General features: G+C 47.2%; 3 protein-coding genes across 3 annotated transcripts; all 3 read right to left on the bottom strand.

Moving 5' to 3' along the window:
* Window positions 888-2,434, bottom strand: LOC8075680 (EPIDERMAL PATTERNING FACTOR-like protein 1). Its single transcript, XM_002452480.2, has 2 exons — window positions 1,841-2,434; window positions 888-1,715 (listed from the first exon to the last, which is right to left on the bottom strand). Exons 1-2 carry the CDS (start codon window positions 1,946-1,948, stop codon window positions 1,488-1,490), a joined length of 336 nt encoding a protein of 111 aa, XP_002452525.1. The 5' UTR covers window positions 1,949-2,434; the 3' UTR covers window positions 888-1,487.
* LOC8075679 (ATP-dependent DNA helicase pif1) lies at window positions 7,743-9,377 on the bottom strand. Its single transcript, XM_002452479.1, has one exon. It carries the CDS (start codon window positions 9,375-9,377, stop codon window positions 7,743-7,745), a length of 1,635 nt encoding a protein of 544 aa, XP_002452524.1.
* LOC8074817 (protein EXORDIUM) lies at window positions 17,169-18,259 on the bottom strand. The gene has a single exon (XM_002452477.2). The coding sequence runs from the start codon at window positions 18,111-18,113 to the stop codon at window positions 17,181-17,183; it is 933 nt and encodes a 310-aa protein (XP_002452522.1). The 5' UTR covers window positions 18,114-18,259; the 3' UTR covers window positions 17,169-17,180.

Here is a 20,218-nt window from a genome sequence, read left to right as displayed (position 1 = left end):
AAACTTTGGACTAGTAGTATCTAAACAAGGTCTTAGCCACTAAACATGAGGCTCTAAACAGATGGTATAATATTATCGTCTAAAGTTTAGCCCAACTAAAAAAAATCAGTAATTTACAAGACCATACAAATAAAATTTATTAGACTATACAAATAAACTATAGTGATCTGAAGTTTAGCTTTTAACTCGAGTAAACTTTACGCTATTTGATCCAAAAACGGTCTTATACAATTCCACTTTTCAAGGACCGATTTCCACGGTCGACAAACATGTCCCCACAGAACAATCAAGCATTCATTCTCTCACGAGAAAATCGGACAGATCTCATCTCCAATCATAGCTACCCGCTTCCATCAAATCATTTCGATCGGGCGATTATAAAGTTTTTGAATATGTATAAGCATAGGAGGCGGACCAGTACTATTTTCCCATCATCCTGAGAGCAATTATAGTAGGCTGTAAGCCAGCTAAATGCTGAGGTAGAGGAGAGAGAAGAGGAGATAGAGTAAAAACGGACTGTAAGCTTACAGCCGGCTCAGACACAAAAACCAAGAAAGTCTGTGAGACAGACAAGTGGGCCATGTATTAATATTAATGAGCTAACCATTATATGAGTAGGCTAAAAAAGGCTGTAAAGAAGTCTTACAGCCAGCAGCTGGCTGAAACCTGCATCGGTCCTCGTCCCTACCGCGACCGATCCAAAGAGCCAAGCCGACCCCGCGACCGCGAGCCCGACAAGAGCAACGCCCATGCAGCTGCCGCCAAAGCGCCACGCGACGAGCCCCGGAGCCCCCACACTGCGATGCCTCCCTCCCAGTCCCATACGGACGGCTGGGCACGAGGGAGACACCTCAGTAAACAAAACACATGGCGAGCCATCAGAACCGTACAAAGGCGGCCGTGGCCACAATTACTACGCAACAGTCTCAGATTAAAAATCGCATCATCATCCATCTCAAAAAAAAAAAAACCGCAACATCATCATCAGGCTCCCCCCCGGTGTGTGCCCCCCCGCTCGGCCACACGTCACGCAAGGTTACAACGCAGCCGGCGGATCGGCGGCACTGCGATCCAGCGGTAGATTCATCAGGCTACCAGAGCCGTCAGGCGAGATCACATGCCTGCCTGCCTGCCTTCAATCTGTCATGACCAGAGCACTGGGCAATACTACTAGCAGTGGTACTACTTCTAGGATTTACTGCTCACAATCACTCTTTACACGCGAGTAAATTGCTTCAGCGGAGAGCAAAAAAATGGCTACGGCTACGGTGCGAAGGCTGCAAGCTCGATCTAGCTAGTAGAGAGAGTAATAATAAGCTTGTGAAGCATTAAGCCGCCATGGGTTCCCAAGAACAGATGACGCACACACGCGAGACGAAGAACCTGCTGGCTGATGTCCAGCCTCGATCTCCCGCCGGACCGGAGCAGAGTGCGCACTGGAGTGGAGTTGCCATGGCGCCATGGAGAAGGGAAGCAGCAGCAGCACGCTAGGGGTCGTACAGGCGGCCGTCGCAGCGGCATTTCCACCCCAGCGGCTTGTAGTTGGAGTAGCGCGAGAAGCCGGCAACCGTCACCGTGTCGTCGGCGACGCGCGCCGCGCGGCCGAGCCCCGGCGCGGTCGTCACCTGGACGGGCATGCAGGGGTTGCAGGCGCTGCACCGGTTGTGGCAGCTCGGCGGCGTCGACCCCAGCCGCGACTTGTCCTCCGCCAGGTTCTGCACCTCACAAGAACGCAACGCACGACTGTCAGTTTCGCAAACGTGCTGTACGCAAGACAGGAGTCAGGACGGATGGAAAACGTCGTGTTGGGTGGTGTGGTGACGGACGGTCTCGTACGTACCTGAGAAGGGGAAAACGTGGCGGTGCGGATGCTGGTCGCGGCGCCGAGAAGGAAGCAGAGGGACACGGCGGCGATGAGGGCTCGGCGAGGTGAGCAGCTCACGGCCATGAGACCATGTCTTCTTACAGCCAGCAGGATGGGTGGATGGATGGATGGATGTGTGGGCAGATCGATGGAGGGCAAAGGGAAGCAGGGAAGCTTCTTGCTGGTGGACCGAGGTTATTGAAGAAAGCTAGCTAGCTTCTGCCTCGTGTGTAGGTTGTTCCATAAACTAAAACCTAGTACTATAAAGTAAAGCTATGTACTCCTATGTGGTTCCTCGAGCTACTGAGAGGTACCTGGCTATGGAGATGAGCAGTGACGGTGGCACAGGAGCACAAGAGAAGAAGAAGCAGGTCACAGTAGCCTATGACGGGGGAGGTTGCAAATGGGAGAAGGACGAGACGATGTCACTCATGGCCATGGGCATATATATGGACAAACGTGGGGGACGCCAGGACGCCACGGCCGGACAGGACCGGTGACCACCTGGCCTTCTACTGCGCCCTCCATCTCTCCATCGCCTCTCAAGGAGCGAAATGAAAGGAGGAGAGGATTGGAGTGGGTGGCGCCACTGTCGCTATCGTTCTGGGGACATGACCGGGCTTACACTTTGACCGACTGTCGTGTCACAATGAATGAATATAATGGACTAACGAATCAATGGATCAGCTGCGCTACGCAAATGAACCAATGACGCCTCACGGGCGAGACGCTTGAAAACGGAGGATAGATGGTAGTAGTAGGTGATGGCGAAGGAGCAAACGAAGGACCCCGCACCGTACGACAGCTGATGAGTGCTAATGCTGGCTGCTACGTACCCTACTACGGAGTACTGTACCAGCTAAGCTATCTACACTAGCTGAGGCAAAGCTCGCATAGGCCTTGTTTAGTTCACCTGAAAACCAAAAAGTTTTCAAGATTCCCCGTCACATCGAATCTTTCGACACATGCATGAAACATTAAATATAGACGAAAATAAAAAATAATTGCACAGTTTACCTGTAAATCACGAGACGGATCTTTTGATCCTAGTTAGTCCATAATTGGACAATATTTACCACAAACAAACGAAAATGCTATAGTATCGAAATCCGAAAACTTTTCGGAACTAAACAAGGCCTATATGGATGGTCCAATCTCTGAATCCTCCCAGCGGAGACGAAGTAGACTGGCGACCTTGCATGCATGATGCAAGATCTGAGTCTGAGCAACCCATCCTTCAAGAATCAGCAAGCACCAAGCAGCAGCTTCCAGCCGAACAATGCAGGGTTCCGTACGGCTGATAATTCAAGCAACGAACGAGCATCTCAGCGGTGGCCACCGGGACACTCTCTTTTTTTTTTCAGATGACGTCCGAGGACGCAAAGCAGGAAGAGTTAAGCACCATAAATTACAGGGTAACACCATGGTTACCAAAGCCCTATACTACTGGTACTGGATTGCTAAAAGCGATTACATGGTGAAAAATTGGGCGACCACACAGGCACACTAGCCCGTCAAAGAGATAATCAGATGGCCCAATCTCCTGTAACCGGCCATACAGCAAGTTCCCCTGCGCTGCACTCAATGGAAGGTTCTTGCGTTTTGCTCTTTTCAAAGGAACCACCTACAAGGAAGAAGAACGAGTCGAACCCTCGCCTAAGCAACTTCAGCACCCGTTCTTGGCGCACCACCACCAGACCATCTAGGGCCTTGTTTAGTTCCCACCAAAATTTAAAAAGTTTTCAAGATTCCTCGTTACATCGAATCTTGCGGCACATGCATGAAGCACTAAATATAAACGAAAAGAAAACTAATTACATAGTTTGGCTATAAATCACGAGATGAATCTTTTAATCCTAGTTAGTCTATAATTAGATAATATTTATTATAAACAAACGAAAGTGCTATAGTAGCAAAATCTAAAAAAATTTCACATCTAAACAGGCCTAGATGGAGCCAACGTAGACCACACCTCCCGCGAGAAGACACACCTCATCAAGATATGGTCCATGGACTCGGCCTCCTGCTGGCACATGATGCAGGTACTGGAATCCTGCAGTCCACGATGAAAACGGTGCTCAGATCACCTGTCCAGCAGCGCCTGTGCGCCACAACTGCCGCGCACCCAAGACCGGCGAAGAGCGGAAGAACATGGCGCCCCGCCGGGACACTCTCAGAAAAGGAGCCGAGGTTCACAATCTCCGTTACTGATGAGATAAAAGGAGACATCGAACCACAGGTGTGTCAATCGATCAGTCAAATATTCGGGGAGAGCGAGCCAGCCAGTAGCATACTAGCATGGCAGGCTGGCAGCCCGTGGGCGACTGGCGAGCAGTAGATCCCGGTGGCAGTAGGCCGAGCGCAGCGCAGGGTGAAAAGCCGGAAATACGGTAAACACGTGCCTTTGTTCCAGCCATCGATACGTCAAACGTACTCCCTCAGTCCCAAAATAAAATAAATATCGTTTTTGTTTTTCGAGAAATAACTTTAACTAAATATATAGTAAAAAATATTAGTATTTATAGTACATAATTAGTATCATTAGAAAGATCTTTAAGTTTAGTTTTTTAACAAATTTATTTAGAGATATAAATAGTGTATATATTTTCTACAAATCGAGTCAAACTTGTGGCAAAAAACCCAAAACAACACTCTTTTTGGAACGGAAGGTGTATCTACTTTCGATCACTTTTCGCAGTGTTCAGGCATCACGCTTCGGCAGCGGCAGGTCAAAGAGACCGACCAGCACAGCGTCGCCGTCGCAGCAAACCCAAACCATGCATGCCCATTGAAGGCACTCGTCTCAAGCTGCAGCTGGAAAAAGTGCCCAGCAATGGTACTATCCCCGGTGCGCCGCACCGTAACGACGATTGACGGGAGGGTACGAACTTGGAACGTCGTTACTGCGGCTCCTGACATGGCGATGCTCACTGTTTATTGTTCATTGAATTCGACCGGTTCCGGCGGGTGCAGCGGATTCAATTCGCCGTGGCGGAGGAATCTGTCCGTGGTCCGTGCCTATGCGTATACCTACGCTGCGTCCGGCGACCGCGATCTCCAAAGACGACCGAGACCTTTTTCCTGCTTCCATGCCCATGGGAAGAGAGCCTGGCTGCGGCTGGGGGACGGGGATACTGTAGGCAAGCAAAGCGTTGCTGATTGCGAGATGGCAGTAGAATGGATGGGACGCTTCGACTGGAGCTGTAGACGCGGGCACGCGGCGCCTCCCGGTCCGGATTCCCACAGACGCGGCTGTGGAAAGCTGCGCTGCGCTAGGATACTGCTTCAGCATTCTTTCGACAGGTCTGTCGTCCTATCGAGAGACTGGTCTTGTTGAGCAGCTCCTTATTTTTTTCGGTTTTATTTACTTCTACTAAAAACCTAAAATTTTTCAAAATTTTTTGTCATATCGAATCGTTAGACACATATATGAAGTATTAAATATAGACAAAAATAAAAACTAATTGCATAGTTTGATCGGAATTTAGAAGACGAATCTTTTAAACCTAGTTAGTCTATAGTTGGACAACAATTATCACGAATCAACAAAAATGCTACATTGTCACGATATTTTTTCGTTCCGAAACTAAACACGGCCTTGGCAAACTGGGTTTCCTATCATGCGGTGGAGGTCTCCAACTTGATAGTACTATTTGCCTTGTTTAGGTCTTATTTAGTTCACCCTCAAAATCAAAAAGTTTTCAAAATTCTCTATCACATCAAATCTTGCGACACATGCAGGAAGCATTAAATATAGACGAAAACAAAAACTAATCACACTGTTATTGCGAGACGAATCTTTTGATCCTAGTTAGTCTATGATTAGATAATATTTACCACAAACAAACGAAATTGCTACAGTAGCAAAATCCAAAAAAATTTCACATCTAAACAAGACCTTAGTTAGCAAAAATTTTAGTTTTTAGCTACCGTAGCAAAAATTTTGGTTACTCGCCTAGCCTTCCCCTTGAATTCTTGTTAGATCAGTCATGCAAACGATTCTGTGACATACTTATCAGGGCATGTACAACAGAGAGACAACTACTGTCTATAATTTCTTGAAATTTACAATATAGTCAGCTAAATAGACAGCTCGTACAATCCACATGCAGTTGCTATCTATTTAGCTTTCTACAAAACATTTAATGCTCGCATGATAGCCATGATCAATCATGAATATTATTTCTATATACCATTATGTTGCTAATTGATGCAAAATAAATCTTTTAAAGTAAATCATATATTATATAAAGTAATATAATATACTCATTTTTAGTAACAATCACTTTATGATTACGTTTTAGTAACAAAAATAAATATATGTATAAATTTTTTGAGGGAAAAATATACATTTTAGTTGAATAGAAAATATAAATAGGAGTATGTATATTTATACAGCATATGCAGTTTGTTACATTATCCGTAAGCCCAATAGAAACGCAGTAGCAGCCTAGGAAGCCAGGAGCACAAACCCCATCCGGCCATGCCTTGGTTCTCTCCGTCTCTCGTCTCTCGTTCGCATCTGCTCGGATCCGCGGAATGACAAGCGGCAGCGGCCGGCGACGCGGGTGCGCAGCAGCATGGCAGCCTCCCCTCCGCCCTCCTCTGGCTCGGTGGCTCCCCCTCGGTCCTACGCCCTTGCGCGGCAGCTCAACCAGCGTCCAGCGGTAGTCGGTAGCGGCGAGCAGCAGACCTTCCACTTCGGTCAGTCAGCACGAAGCCACAGAGATGACTTCAATTTTTGGCGCGATTGTTTCACCTCGAGCACGCACAGCTTGATCCCCGCAGCGTCAGGCGAAGAGGACGGCTCCATACAACACGAACGCAGCCGTCGAGTCCGTCTCGGAGCACGAGCGCTCGCTGTCGTCTCGCGACGCGACGGCTCCACTCTCTCTCTTCATTTACTGTAGCAGATCGAGGAGAATTTTGTAAAATCACCACCAGGAGACGACGGCCAGCACAACCGTTGTAGGTGCCCTTAGACTATCTCCAACAATCGTCACCCAAAATACAAGACCTATTTGTCCTTTGGGTAGCGCTACAGGTAAAAGGTTCCATACCTATTTTTAGTCTTCTCCAACAATAAGACATAAAAGACAACACTCTCTGCAAATGGGTCTCGAAGAGAGAGGATACCCAAATTTGGGTTATGTGTCTCCTGATACCCAAAATGGGTCTTCTGTTTGGGTACTCTGTTGGAGGCTATATGTATTGTGTTGGATACCCATTTTGGGTTTGGGTTCCCAAATAGGTCTCCTATTGGAGACAGCCTTAGCATTTTGTTGTTTCTCTCCAGCATTCATTCTTGTTTCCCACATTCAACATCCATAACAAACATGTTATTATTGTAAACGAAGTGGGCTCAAATTGCAGCAGTATATATATATATATATATATATATATATATATATATATATATATATATATATATATATATATATATACTAGGTAGCGTACCCGTGCGTTGCTACGGGATAACAAATAATATGTACTAAAAATACATAGATCACATAACTAAGATAACATTACTATAAAATTTAAGTATCAATATTAAAATAATATTAATGCAAACCACAAAGTTTATGAAATTAACATAGTCGTTCCATCCACCGTCCATATCACCAACGACACCAGCGCCAGTAGCGTCCTCCGCGGCACCATGCTCCTTATGACTAATATTATTTATGCAAACAAATATGATGTTAGTGAGATATTATTTGTGCAATAAAAATTGAATGAAAAAGTTTGCATTTATGAGTTAGTAATGTAATGTTACCTTACCTATGGCGTTAGGACCTCCTTAAATACAATATTTTTCGTGAAAATTCCATCCGTTGTTGGGATCTTCTTATCCTTATCTTTTTTATTTGACGTATTCTTAGGTTTTTTTTCCCTCGGCATTCCTTTTAGCATTTTTCTTATCCATCTTTTTGGCCTTCTCCTCTTGTGCATCCCCATCAGGTGGAAGGGCAAGGATCTTAATATTCGTTCTTGATGTGGCTCTAGACATTGCAACGTACAACTGTCCATGAGAGAACACCGGTGCGGGTAGGTACACACCCACGTTTGGGATAGTTTGGCCTTGTGACTTATTGACTGTCATGGCAAAGCTCAACCTAATAGGAAACTGCTTCCTCTTAAACTGAAACGGGAACATCTCGTCATCAGACGGGCAGAGCGGTATTCGAGGAAGGAATACCCGCTTTCCAGCATGCTGCCCCACAACAATTTCTGCATCAATTGTATTTCTTCGGAACCCTCGCACCACCAGCCTTGTACCATTGCATAGCCCATTAGCAGGGTCAATATTCCTAAGCAATATGACAGGACACCCGAGCTTCAGCTTCAAGACGTGTGGCGGTAGCCCGTTAGGGGTCAGACTATTAAGGAACTCTGATGGATAGTAGTTATGTGGATCATCTACCGCGGAGTCAAAACTGTGATACACCGTCTCACCTCCCTGGAACATATCAATCATTTTCATATTGATCATGTCCACCCAATCGTTACGTGTAGATAAAATTGCTCTGGTAGTGATGTAGTCTTTGTCCGCCATGTTTGCATTCAGATCTAGGAAGATGATGTCAATCAATGTATGAAGATCTTTCTCTGCATCGCCAGAGTACGGAACACAGATCTCGTCTGGAATATGTACATTGCCATCTCCATTCACCTCTTCCGTTCCACCACCAATGCGCAATAGATAATCTGCAAACCACGGATCACTCTGAGCCCTCATGTTGCGGACAAGCTTTAGGTGGCGTATGGATTCCCAAAGATACGATCTTCGTAGAGAAGCACCGACTATTTGAGCCCTGGATCCTTTTCGCACAACTGGGAGGACCTGTCTAAAATCACCACCAAGGACAACAGTCTTCCCACCAAAAGGTATGTGTGACCGTCCCATTATATCTCGTAGGCTATTGTCTAGTGCTTCCACATTTTGCCTCTTTGTCATAGATGCCTCATCCCAAATTATGAGAGCTGCTTGTTGTAGCAACTTGGCAGTACCACTCTGTTTAGTGAAGGTACAACAACCACCCTCTTGTAGAGTGAGGGGTATCTTGAAATGCGAGTGGGCCGTCCTCCCACCTAGCATTAAGGCAGCTGCGACTCCAGATGTAGCTGTAGCCACAACAAGCTTGTCCTGGCTACGTAGTTTTGCGATAAGTGCCCTATACAAAAATGTCTTCCCTGTCCCACCAGGTCCATCCACAAAGAACAGTCCGCCTTGTTTGCTATAGACAGCAGCCATTATCTCATCATAGGCAGACCTTTGCTCGACGTTGAGTGAGTCGCATAATAGCACATCTTTGGGATTTTGCTCGACGCTAGCTTCCTCAAATATCTCACGAGGAATATGGCTAGCATCGTCATATGAGTGATCAATATCTGGAAGAGGAAATGACCTTATGTCCTTCCCCATAGACTGCAACATGTTTCTAATATCTATCAAAACCATCTGTTGCACCAGATCTGGGGATGGATTATTGCGGTTGTAGTCCTCTGACATTGCATCATAGTGTTTTATCCATAACCCCATCACATCATGCGCTCGCAAAATACCAATATTGTTGCAAATAACCTTCGCAGAGAGGAAGGCATCTGGAATAAAGTAGCTTCAGATAGACATTCATCTAGGGTATTATCTTCTTCGATTAGACCCCTCCTCCATCAACTGTCCTGAGGTGTTCATATGAGGTAGCACCAGCAACATTGTTCAAGAGAACACGAAGAAAGTAGCGTTCTCCCTCGGCAGGATGAGCCGAGATGACTCTACCAATTTGAAAAAATAGAGTTTTTCCTTTTCTGCCAGAATTTACCATCAGTCTGCCAGGTAAAATGCTCTGGGAAGTCTCGATATAAAATTCCACGAGCTTCCTCATTATGCCTGTTTGCATCGAAGTATGCTGTCAGCATTGACTCCTCTACACCTAGTCTCTTAATGATCCGTTCGACCTTGTCCCGTTTATGAAATGCCACCATGTGCATGTCAGGTAGATGAAGCTGCAGCTGCTATACTGGTGGATGGTTCTTGCTCAAGTCAAAGCCATATATCCTCCATAGAGCTTCTGGAGGCGTCACCCACCGGGCATCTCTATATTGTTTGATTTCATCAATGTTTCCTTTCTCGTCTGCTTTGTCGGTCTCCCTCATCACCACCGATGCCCTATCATGTCCCTTGTATATGTACTTGAACAGATACTTTACTGATTTAATGCTCCCACAAGCCTCAACATTTATATGGCAGTTGAAGGTACGTAGCAAGCAAGGGTTGTAAGGAACGACCCATTGATTGTCCAAGTAATGGCCTCGAACTTTTAGCATGCGACCATCATTACGTCGCCGATAGATGGGGTATGAATCCTTTCCCTGTGATGTTGCCTCACAGAATGGGCGTGGGTAACGATTCTTGCATGACCCACGACCTACTGTGCACGGACAGGATGGATTAAGCGTCCCACAAGGACCATGCATCATATGCTTCGTGACCATCTTGTATAGCTCGGGGTACTTTTTCTTGTTTGGTAGCTCTGCACTGATGATCATGTCATATTGCTCGGGACATGTGAGCTTGTACTTTCGTTCCATTATGAGCAAGAAGTGTGCATGCGACAAGCCCCTCTTCTGGAACTCTACTACATATACATAGGCCTTCACCTTCCCAAGTATGTCTTTCTCCATCAACATTTTCCTCATTGCATCCAACTTTGCTCTAAAGACCCGTGTGACGAGATCTGGACGGTCCTGTGGTGTCTGGCCTGGGTAAAGTTCATTCTTAATCTCATCCCAGTTAGGGTTGCACGTCATTGTGAGGAAGATATCAGGTTTACCATACTTTCGAACCAGAGCCATTGCATCCATGTATCGACGCCTCATATCACGGGGTCCTCCGATGAATGACGAAGACAGGACAGTGCGCCGTCCGACATTCTCAGCAGATCCTTCACCCGAATGCATGCTGTCCACCAAGCCTTGGTATAGGTCAGCCCTCAGTGTATCTTGATTGTTCCTCATGTAGTCTAACCGTGAGCTCTCAATTTTGATGTAGGTGTCAACGGCGAACTGCTGGAAAAGGCGTCGGCCAAAGAGTATTGGATTAAATATCCCTGGCCGCATCTGAAACTTATAGCAGTAGTAGTCACGCACGGAGACACATGTATTTGAAACAGGCTCTACAGGGAGACATTGTTTGAATTAGTATCATGAGTTAGCATAAAAGAGTTTACATTGCATTATTGAAAAGAGTTCAAGTTACCTCCATCATCATCGTCACCATTCTCAGCACGCCTTTTGCGGATTGCTCGAGCTCGATCAACTTGAGCCATAGTCACACCCACTTTTGGAATGCAATTATGCCAACCGAGCTCACCTTTTGGAAAGAACAACGGGTATGATAATGAGTCATAACATGCATTATATGAGCGGATGCCATGTATAGATCGATCTTTCCCTTGGAGAACACTATGCTCGAATTGGCTGTGATGCTCACTACCCTCAACCCAGACGGCGGCCACCTCCGATGTCAACGGCACATTATATGTTCTCTGGTCAAGGCGTTGGTCAAGGTTAAGCTCGACCCGGTAATCCTCAAGGTTTTCAATGTGCCCCATACTCCTTAGTTGCTGAGAGTAGGGATTCCCTTCAAGGATTCCCACTAATTGTTGTATAACTTCTCTGTCTTTTTGGGCACATTGCTCACGGCACTTGCTTATCCGATGCTCAAGGGATGGGTCGTCATCGTAAAAATAAAGCTCGAGGTGTCTCTTTTCGACACCCTCCTCTTTACCAAATGATCGTATGTTATGGTAAATCTGACCATGGGCGTGGAATGTGTAGACACCACAGATTCGCATGTTAGTGGTGATACGATCTAGGTGGCAGTACAAAGAAGTGAAAGAGAAGTGGCCGTTGAAATATCTAATGTTTGCACGAAAGTGCCTAGCATCAGCGTCCGAGCTTGACCACAACCTCATGAGCTCTGGTGGTGTCTCAGGACTTGAAAGATGAATCTTTCCACCCCTACAACAGAATCCAGGGGGTTCACCCTCAAATTTCTTTGCGTTGCAGTGCTTGCAGTTCGGCACCAACGGTAGCATGTGTGACTCTAACGGGACATTAGCATAGACCCGGTCGTATGGATCCGGGACATCAGGCTCACTGTTCTCTTGCTCATCCGTGTCAAGATTATGCTCGACGTCGGTTCCCTCCTCCTCATCTTCTGACAAAAAGATGATGTCTTACGCATTGAAAGAAAGTTTATGAAATAAAGTTCTTACTATTACGCGGTGTACCTTGTCCGGCGAAAAAGTACACCTCATCCTCTTCCTCGTCCTCCTCAAATATGACATCCTCATCATAGTCTGTGTAACACAGCCACATATATGCTGAGAGAAACATAATGGTGTACAAAAAACAAAAATGGATAAATTTAATAAGAAAATACCATCCTCGACCATAGAGTCTGGTGTATGAGCTTGTGCAGCATTTGGAGGCCTTGAAGAGGTACCGTCAACTACACACGGTTGTGTTTGTGTATCTATACAATTATTAGGTTGTGGAATTGGAGTTTCTTGGGTGGCAACATCTGTAGTAATAAAAGAAATGAGTTTTTGAAAGACTGCAAAGGTGAATGTACCGACAATATATAGTGACTAAGGATAATTACCATCGTAAACCACACTCGATTGAGTCAAGTCGTTTGAATCACTGCACTTTTCATCCACACACCCTCTAACCCGTCTTCCAATGTTTGCTTCAAAAGCCTGATTGCGACGGGATAGAAGAGTATTTCTCTCTCCATTGGTCACTCGATGCCTATGTATGGTCTGTGACGTAGCCAATTCAGGGGTCTCAACTTTTGGATTTTGAACTATAGATGGCGTGATATAAACAGGAGTGCCCCTCAATTCGGGTATTTCCATATCGTGTGAAGGCGCTTTAGGCGATTGAGGTGAAGAAGGGAAAATAAGCTGAGGACTAAAGTGAGGGCTTTCCATGGCGATTGAGTCTGGATGCAGATTGTTGGCTCGGTGTCCTCTCACCATCATTTTGTAGTTCTTATTTATCTCTTTTCGCTTCAACTTCTTCTCTTGTGGAGTCATTTGTAGTTTTCTTGCAGTATTTTTGTGTGCATTTTTTGCTGCATACAACTCACGCCGCCTCTTGTTTATTAATGCCTTTTGTTCAGGAGACATTGCAGCCCTTCGTGCTCTATCAAGCCCACGATTACGCTCTTTTGTACATATGACAGTATTGTTGATAGAAATGGATGCATTTACATCACCTATATTATAATATAAAAGTAATGTCTCAATGTCTAATCCATGAAGGACCCACAATAACTAAAATTCTATGATAATAAAGTCTACACAACATTGTCAGCTACTCTCGTGTTCAAACATCTTTGATAAATAAAAACAAAGTCATGATTCTATAAAGGCATACCCATTTCATGAACAATGTTGATATCTGTCTCTGTCATCTGGTCGTCAATATCACCGGGAACTCCAATGGTTAAAGAGATAGGACCATCTAAAAATTAATTGATATAATAAGTATCCTACAACTCCATGATATTTTTGCTATAAGAAAATCAATTTGATTACCAAACCTGTTGACTGGGCAGTCTCGTTTGGAGTCATTTGTAGCATCTTTGCAGATTTTTTTGGTGCATTTTTTTTGCATACAATTCACGTCGTCTTTTATTCAGTAGCGCCCTTTGTTCAGGAGACATTGCGGCATTCCGTGCTCTGTCACGATCACGCTTACGCTCTTTTGGACACGTGATAAGCCGGTCGACGAGACCTAGAGCATATCCAGAACATATATATATATATATATATATATATATATATATATATATATATATATATATATATAAACAAACACACGCACAATTCATTCGAATCTCAGGCAATGTATACAAAAGTATACCTGTTTCATGAGTAGTATTGTTATCTTCGACAGTGTCATTGTTATCCATGTCACCAGTGCCACCAATGGTGCTTAAAGGTAGCGAACCGTCTACAAATATAACCATACAATATAAATTAAACCATTCCTTAACCAAGCTATATAAGTTACAGTGGTAATACCAAGTAATACTTTTATTTGTAAAATTAGTCACCTGATAATTGTTCCAAGCTGTTACAATAGGTTGAGTGCCTATGGAGCCAGTCACTATTTTCGTCGCTTTCATTTGTTGTTTTCCCCTCTACAAGTTTAAATGAAATAACTAATTATTAATCCATAGAATGCAAATTGATACTTACAATAAGCAAACTATATCACTGTGCCACATGAATAAATACTTTTATTAGCAGAATAAGTAACCTGATAGTTGCTCGGCGCCATTACTGTAGGCAGAGTGCACATGGAGCCAGTCACTATTTTCGCTCGTTTGATCTACTGTATCTCTCTCACAGAGTTTCTTGTTTTTTTCACTACTATTTTCATCAGACACTGTTGCATACCATTCTCTCTCTCTGCCTCTTCTGCCCATTACCATCCCATCTAGTCGCACCAACTCCAGTCGGGTATGATTCCCTTCCAAAATTAATGTCAACATGCAATCATATGAACATAGATATATAGATATATTGTAAAAGTTTATATACCACTATATGATGTATTTGTAAGGTCCTCCAAAGGTACCCGATCACCGCTTGACCTTGGTGTGTCCATCAACACTACCTGTCACATATCTCACAACATGTAGTACACCGGATAGCTTTGGCAACACTCCAATTGAGAAAGCATGTTTAAAGGATATCGGCTATGACAGGTACAACTCAGAAAGAAGGCAACAGACAAGCAAGGCATGAAAAAGCACAATTGCACGAGCAACAAAAAGGAAGGTGCTCATCAGAAAAGGATAACAACTTCCAGCTAGTGTTTCACATCACATGAGAAACTAAATTCTCAATTCCTTGTTGATAATTATTTTCTCTATTTTCGAAACTCATATATAACATTTTTATTACTTTAAATTTTTCTCCATTTTAGAAGATGATCTATAATAAAGCCTGTTTAATTTGCTCGTGCAACAATCTGATTCTTTTAGTTTTCTAAAAAGTAGTCACAAACAATTCATTTATATGATTCCCTAGGACAGATGAACAACCAAACGGAAAGCTTCACAACTTTTTTGTGATGCTTAGACTTGTGGGAGGAAAACTCTGGTTCCTATTTAATGCAAAAAAGTGGTATCCAAATGGATCAATCTTGTGTTTTGGGAAGAAGATAATTGATTGTGAGTCAATACGTGACTGACAGCAAAAGAACTACCTTCATTGTACATGTGATTATTCCACAGATGTAAGTTACACTTGCATGTAAATCAAGAAAATAGATTGATAGTTTACCTCAAAAATTTCTTGGATTGATGATGATCCTTTCCTGGAAACAAAATCAAAATAGCAGTAAGCAAAAATTACTCTGAAACATAGCAGTAAGCAAAAGTTACTCTGAAACATGCAAGACTGAGAGGAATATCTCCAAATAAAAAATAATAATGGTAGACAAAGGTATAAAACTAAAGTTACACAGAAACACAAGACCAAATAAATCAAATCCATTTTTCGCAGGACTTCATAAGTCCTGAGGAGGCAGCAATGAAGAAAAATCAGATGCATGCAGTCCTGAATGATGCAAGTAGGTGACGTGAGCTGCTTGGTTTTGGAAACGACGACCCCCAATCACCGACAAAGTCCACACGGCTTACCGTCGAAGCACTGCGCCAGTGCTGGCGTCGGTGCTGCCCTCGACGACGATGTGTGCTGGTTCTCGATGGTCAAGGTAACATAGGTGTGGCGAAGTGGCGGTAACGTCGCCGGTGCGTCGCGGTGGCAACGGATTGGCGAGGTCGTTGAACGGCTTCACGCTCGCGTGTGCAGGGGTCGCGGACGCAGCATTGCGTCCGACAGCGGCCCGTCCTAGACCGGCGAGGGAGATTGCGGAGGCGCGTGACCTAGAGTGAGCCGATGTCGGCGGAGGCGACGGGAGGCAGGCCGCGGAGCCGGACGTGGCTCTGGACAACGGCGTAGTTGAGCGTAGCGAGTGTCGCGCTGGGCGATCCAGAGAAAGGAGCGTCGGCGGAGGCAGCAAGAAGCAGGCCGTCGAGCAGACGTGGCTGTGGACGGCGGCGGAGTCGAGCGGGTGATCTTTCGTGCCGGTGATTGTGGGTCGTCGTGGGTGCACCGGCGAGGGGTGGATTGGCGAGGTGGATGAAGGTCTCGACTAACTGCAATAGTGCGTGACGATGGAGTCGTGTGTGTGCCTACTGCATGGATTCGTGGAGGATGGAGTCGTGTGTGTGCCTAATGCATGGATTCGTGTCAGCAAGGAGGCCACATGGATTCATGCTGCTGCATGGATTCGTTTCCTTGTGGGCAGAATGGAGGCCAGATGGACGAGCGAGAGGCCCTTGCTTTCCTGCTGTAGACGGACGAGCGAGAGCCGAATTGGAAGGTTAACGTGAGGCCGGATTTTGCTTGCTTTCCTTCCTTGTGTCGCAGGCGGGCATAGCAAAGAGGTGAAAACTTCCTTTCGCACAGCATGAAGCAAAGGTGAGGCGAAATTTTTGTTGCACCAAATGGTTGTCTTCCTTTTGTTCTTTTTAGTTGTATAAAAAAGGAGAAGGAGATATATATATATATATATATGAAAAATATAGTTATCATACTCGAACTAATTAGGAGCACGATGAGCTAGGATCTCCTTTTGGCACCTGGCAAAGTATTCCTGTTACGAAGGAGGCAACAATGTAATGTCTAATTTTATAATTCTCTCTTATTATTCTAACATCATCTTGAACTATAATTAATTTTCCTTTGCCTCCTGAGTTCTTGCCTCACTTGCAACCCTCGCCTGTTGAATTGCCTTCCATTTAATCCTAGGGCTATAGTCTATGTTTCACTAGTGTTTTTTTTTATCGGTATGTTTCACTAGTTATTACGACTTCTCTTGCTTTTGTTCTTTTTCTGAATCAACCGTTATTTTTTTTTAGGCCACAAATGATCCAAAGGTTCTCCCCATGGATCACATCCACCTCGCAACACTAGTGGGCGGAGAGCGGGCTCATGTTTTCTCATTCCCCACGTCGGTTCTCATTATTTGGGCCGAATTGATCCTTCAATGGACCTTGGCCTGGAATGGCAGGATTCACATGTTTAGACCAACAAAGTAATTTCATTTCTCCAAGTCCAAACTCGTATATGTACAGCTTTAATCAGGCGTACAGTACAGTACAGTACAGTACATATTAACGGGGACGGTGTTCGGTACGCACTACATCACTACATACTCCAATCGACTACACCAGGGTGTTGCAGGTGGACGTCGCCGGGTTGTACAAGGCCGGGAGCAGGTACTTCCTCCCGTTCACGCCGTTGGCATTGTAGCTGCCTCCGGTGGTTTGGTCCACCAGCAGGCTCCCGGGAAATCCCGGATACGCGCCGCTGCCGTAGACGCCCGGGCACGCGGTGCACGCCTCCAGCGGCGCGTCCTTTGAGCCCTGGTAGAACCCGTCCCGATACGGGTTGGTCACGGTGCCGGCCACCATGGAGGCGAGGACCATCACCAGCCCGTCCATCCCGGCGTCGCCGTTGGGCGCCACCAGGGGCGCGCCCTGCGGCCCGTACAGCGGCTGCGCGAACGGCCACGCGCACTGCCCCGGGCACTGCTTCACGGCGTTGCCCACCCAGATGTAGGTGGACCCGACCTCGGCGCCCGGGGCGGCAGAGCCGTGCTTGCCGCACCGGCTGCTGCAGAAGCCCTCCACGGCCACGTTCTCGTCGGTGAAGACCAGCGCGATGCCACCCTTCTTGGCGCCGGCGCGCGCGGCGAGCTGCTCGAGCTGGGCTAGCGTGAGCGACTTCCCCAGCGAGTAGGCCTCGTCGGACACCTGCGTCCGCGCGTCGAGGAGCACGCGCGTCCCCGACGCGGCGGCGCTGGACAGGTACAGCTGGTCGATGGTGCCCCACCACTGGCCGACCGAGGGCGTGGCCGTCGCGCTCGGCGCCGCGGTGAGCGAGAGGAGGAAGTCGTAGACGATCGACTTCTGCGCCGACGTGAAGCTGCCGTACCAGAGCGTGGTCACCCGGATGTCGCCGCTGAGCACGCCGCCGTGGTGGTCGGTGAGCTGATCGCTCGGCGGAGGAATGTACAGCTCCATCAGCCTCCTGCTCCCCACGGAGAGTTGCGACAGGCTCAGTACCATCGCCACAACCAGCACAAGGGAAGCCATTGCTAATGACGACTCGCTAAACTGCGCCGCGAAACTTGTGATCTGAGAGCCCCTTTTAAAATGAACTTGTGAGCTGAGAACTGCTGCTGCTTGGTGATCGACCCTGTGTTTAGTGTGCGTGTCGTTGTGATGGAGTGGAAGGCTCCCGGCTCTTCTATTTATAGTCTCTGCGTCGGTGCCTGCAGGGCTTCGAGCACGGTTCTTGCCTACTACATCTGGTGCAGACGTGCAGTACTACCATCAGGGCTGCGCGGCGGGAAGGGGGACCGCGGGGAGGCAAGGAGGCGAGGTGCACGTCGGTGCACCCTACGCACGCCACCGTGTGTCGCTCACCGTGCGCGCTGCGCTGTCCAGCTGCTTCCGGGCACGGGTCCAGAGACAGTGGAAGTCAGATTGCCGCGCACGCGCACGCGCACTCCATGCCCCGAGCACGGCGCACCGGATGAGGATGAGGATTTGACCCAGCGGGCTCCCGATGAGCAACAGCTGTCCGTCGCATGTGGCCGCGGAAGGTTCCCTAGAGCAGCGCGGGCGCGGCGGGTCAGAACTGGGCGCGCGCGTTCCGGCGGCGGCGGCATGCATGATCGCGCTGCCAAGATTTTTGCTGTCCGAGACCGAGATATGGATAGATATGCTTCGGAGAATGAGGGTGGCATGGCGCGGGGAGGTGCACGGTTTGCCGGCCAAACCGCAGCTCGATGCTGTATTAGCCATTGCAGAGCATGAGAGTAGTAGTAGCCTGTGGTAATTGGTAATCAAGTCAAGGCAGAGTAAAATGGGGTGCGATGCATGTGCTCCTTGGATTTTGCTAGATCGTCGAACGCCTGAGTCCACCAAGTAAACGGTGACCGAAGCATGGGCGCCGAGCAAAGACTCCATCCATTAACAAATCATGAGGTGGCCATACGCGACAGTGCATGCATGCATGTTGCTCCTACAGCTGGCTCATCCGCTCATGGCGTGCGATCTAGAAGTACTCGAGTGACCAGGTCTTCGGTGGCGCAAAATGGAGATCATGCCAGAGATACCTTTACGTAACACGTGGCCACAGTGTGTGCGCACGCGCGTGCTCTCATTGCAAACTATGCAAGGTTTTGCACCTTCACGTGACCTATCAGTCTATCACCTATCGAAATCCATCTCCCATGCTCGGAGTGGACCGTGCTCTTTCTTTACAGCCCTCTTGTCGTGGTCGCGCGCGCAGTGTCTTGGTTTGGTGCTGGGGCTTCAAGGGACAGGCCACCCTGGTAGTGACCGCCTGGCCGGTGGCCGCGCGCCCGCGCCTCCTCCACGTCCAGAACCCATGCCCGCGCGTCCGGCTTAGAATTTGCTCAAGTGCAACTGTACAATTTGCTCAGGTGGCAAGTGGATCACCAACGTGCATTTCACCTCCGACGAAGCCGCCGGCCGGACGCGTGACGGGACTCATAAATAACCTGACCCCGTGATGACGTGTTTTAACCTTTAAGCAAGGTGAAATCTTTTGCCCATGTCAAGTTACGGCGAGGCGTGCCACCGTCCCAAGGATGGGCAGTGGCACTGGCACACAGCCTGTCCGCCGTGCGATTCGAGGCGCCTCGGGCGCGTCCGCCGAGAAGACGCGTCGGAATTGTTTGACGGCCGGAGCGCCGGCCAACTACGACTGCGACTGCGACAAGCATCACTCGCTTGCGGAGAACACAAGGAGGAGGTGTGGAGAGCGGATTGGAGTGCGGCGGAGTCTCGTGCCGGCGCACCTGGCAACCGCAGCTAGCGCCCGTGCGGTCTCGGCCCCGTCCCGCGATGTCGTCGCGCGGCGGCCGGCCTGAGGCAGCAAGGGAACCACGAGTCCACGACTCTGACTTGCTGCCGCGCCCTGGCGTCATTTCAGAGCACGCTACCAAGGCCTTGTTTAGTTAACTCTGAAAACCAAAAAGTTTTCAAGATTCTCCGTCACATCGAATCTTGTGGCACATGCATGAAACATTAAATATAGACGAAAACAAAAACTAATTACACAGTTTAGCTGTAAATCACGAGACGAATCTTTTGATCCTAGTTAGTCCATAATTGGATAATATTTGCCACAAACAAACGAAAGTGCTACAGTACCGAAATTTTTTCAC

Source organism: Sorghum bicolor, chromosome 4, assembly GCF_000003195.3.
Source record: "Sorghum bicolor cultivar BTx623 chromosome 4, Sorghum_bicolor_NCBIv3, whole genome shotgun sequence".
Lineage (NCBI taxonomy): Eukaryota > Viridiplantae > Streptophyta > Magnoliopsida > Poales > Poaceae > Sorghum > Sorghum bicolor.
The sequence above is the reverse complement of the archived record's forward strand: the minus strand, read 5'-3'. Positions and strand labels throughout refer to the sequence as shown.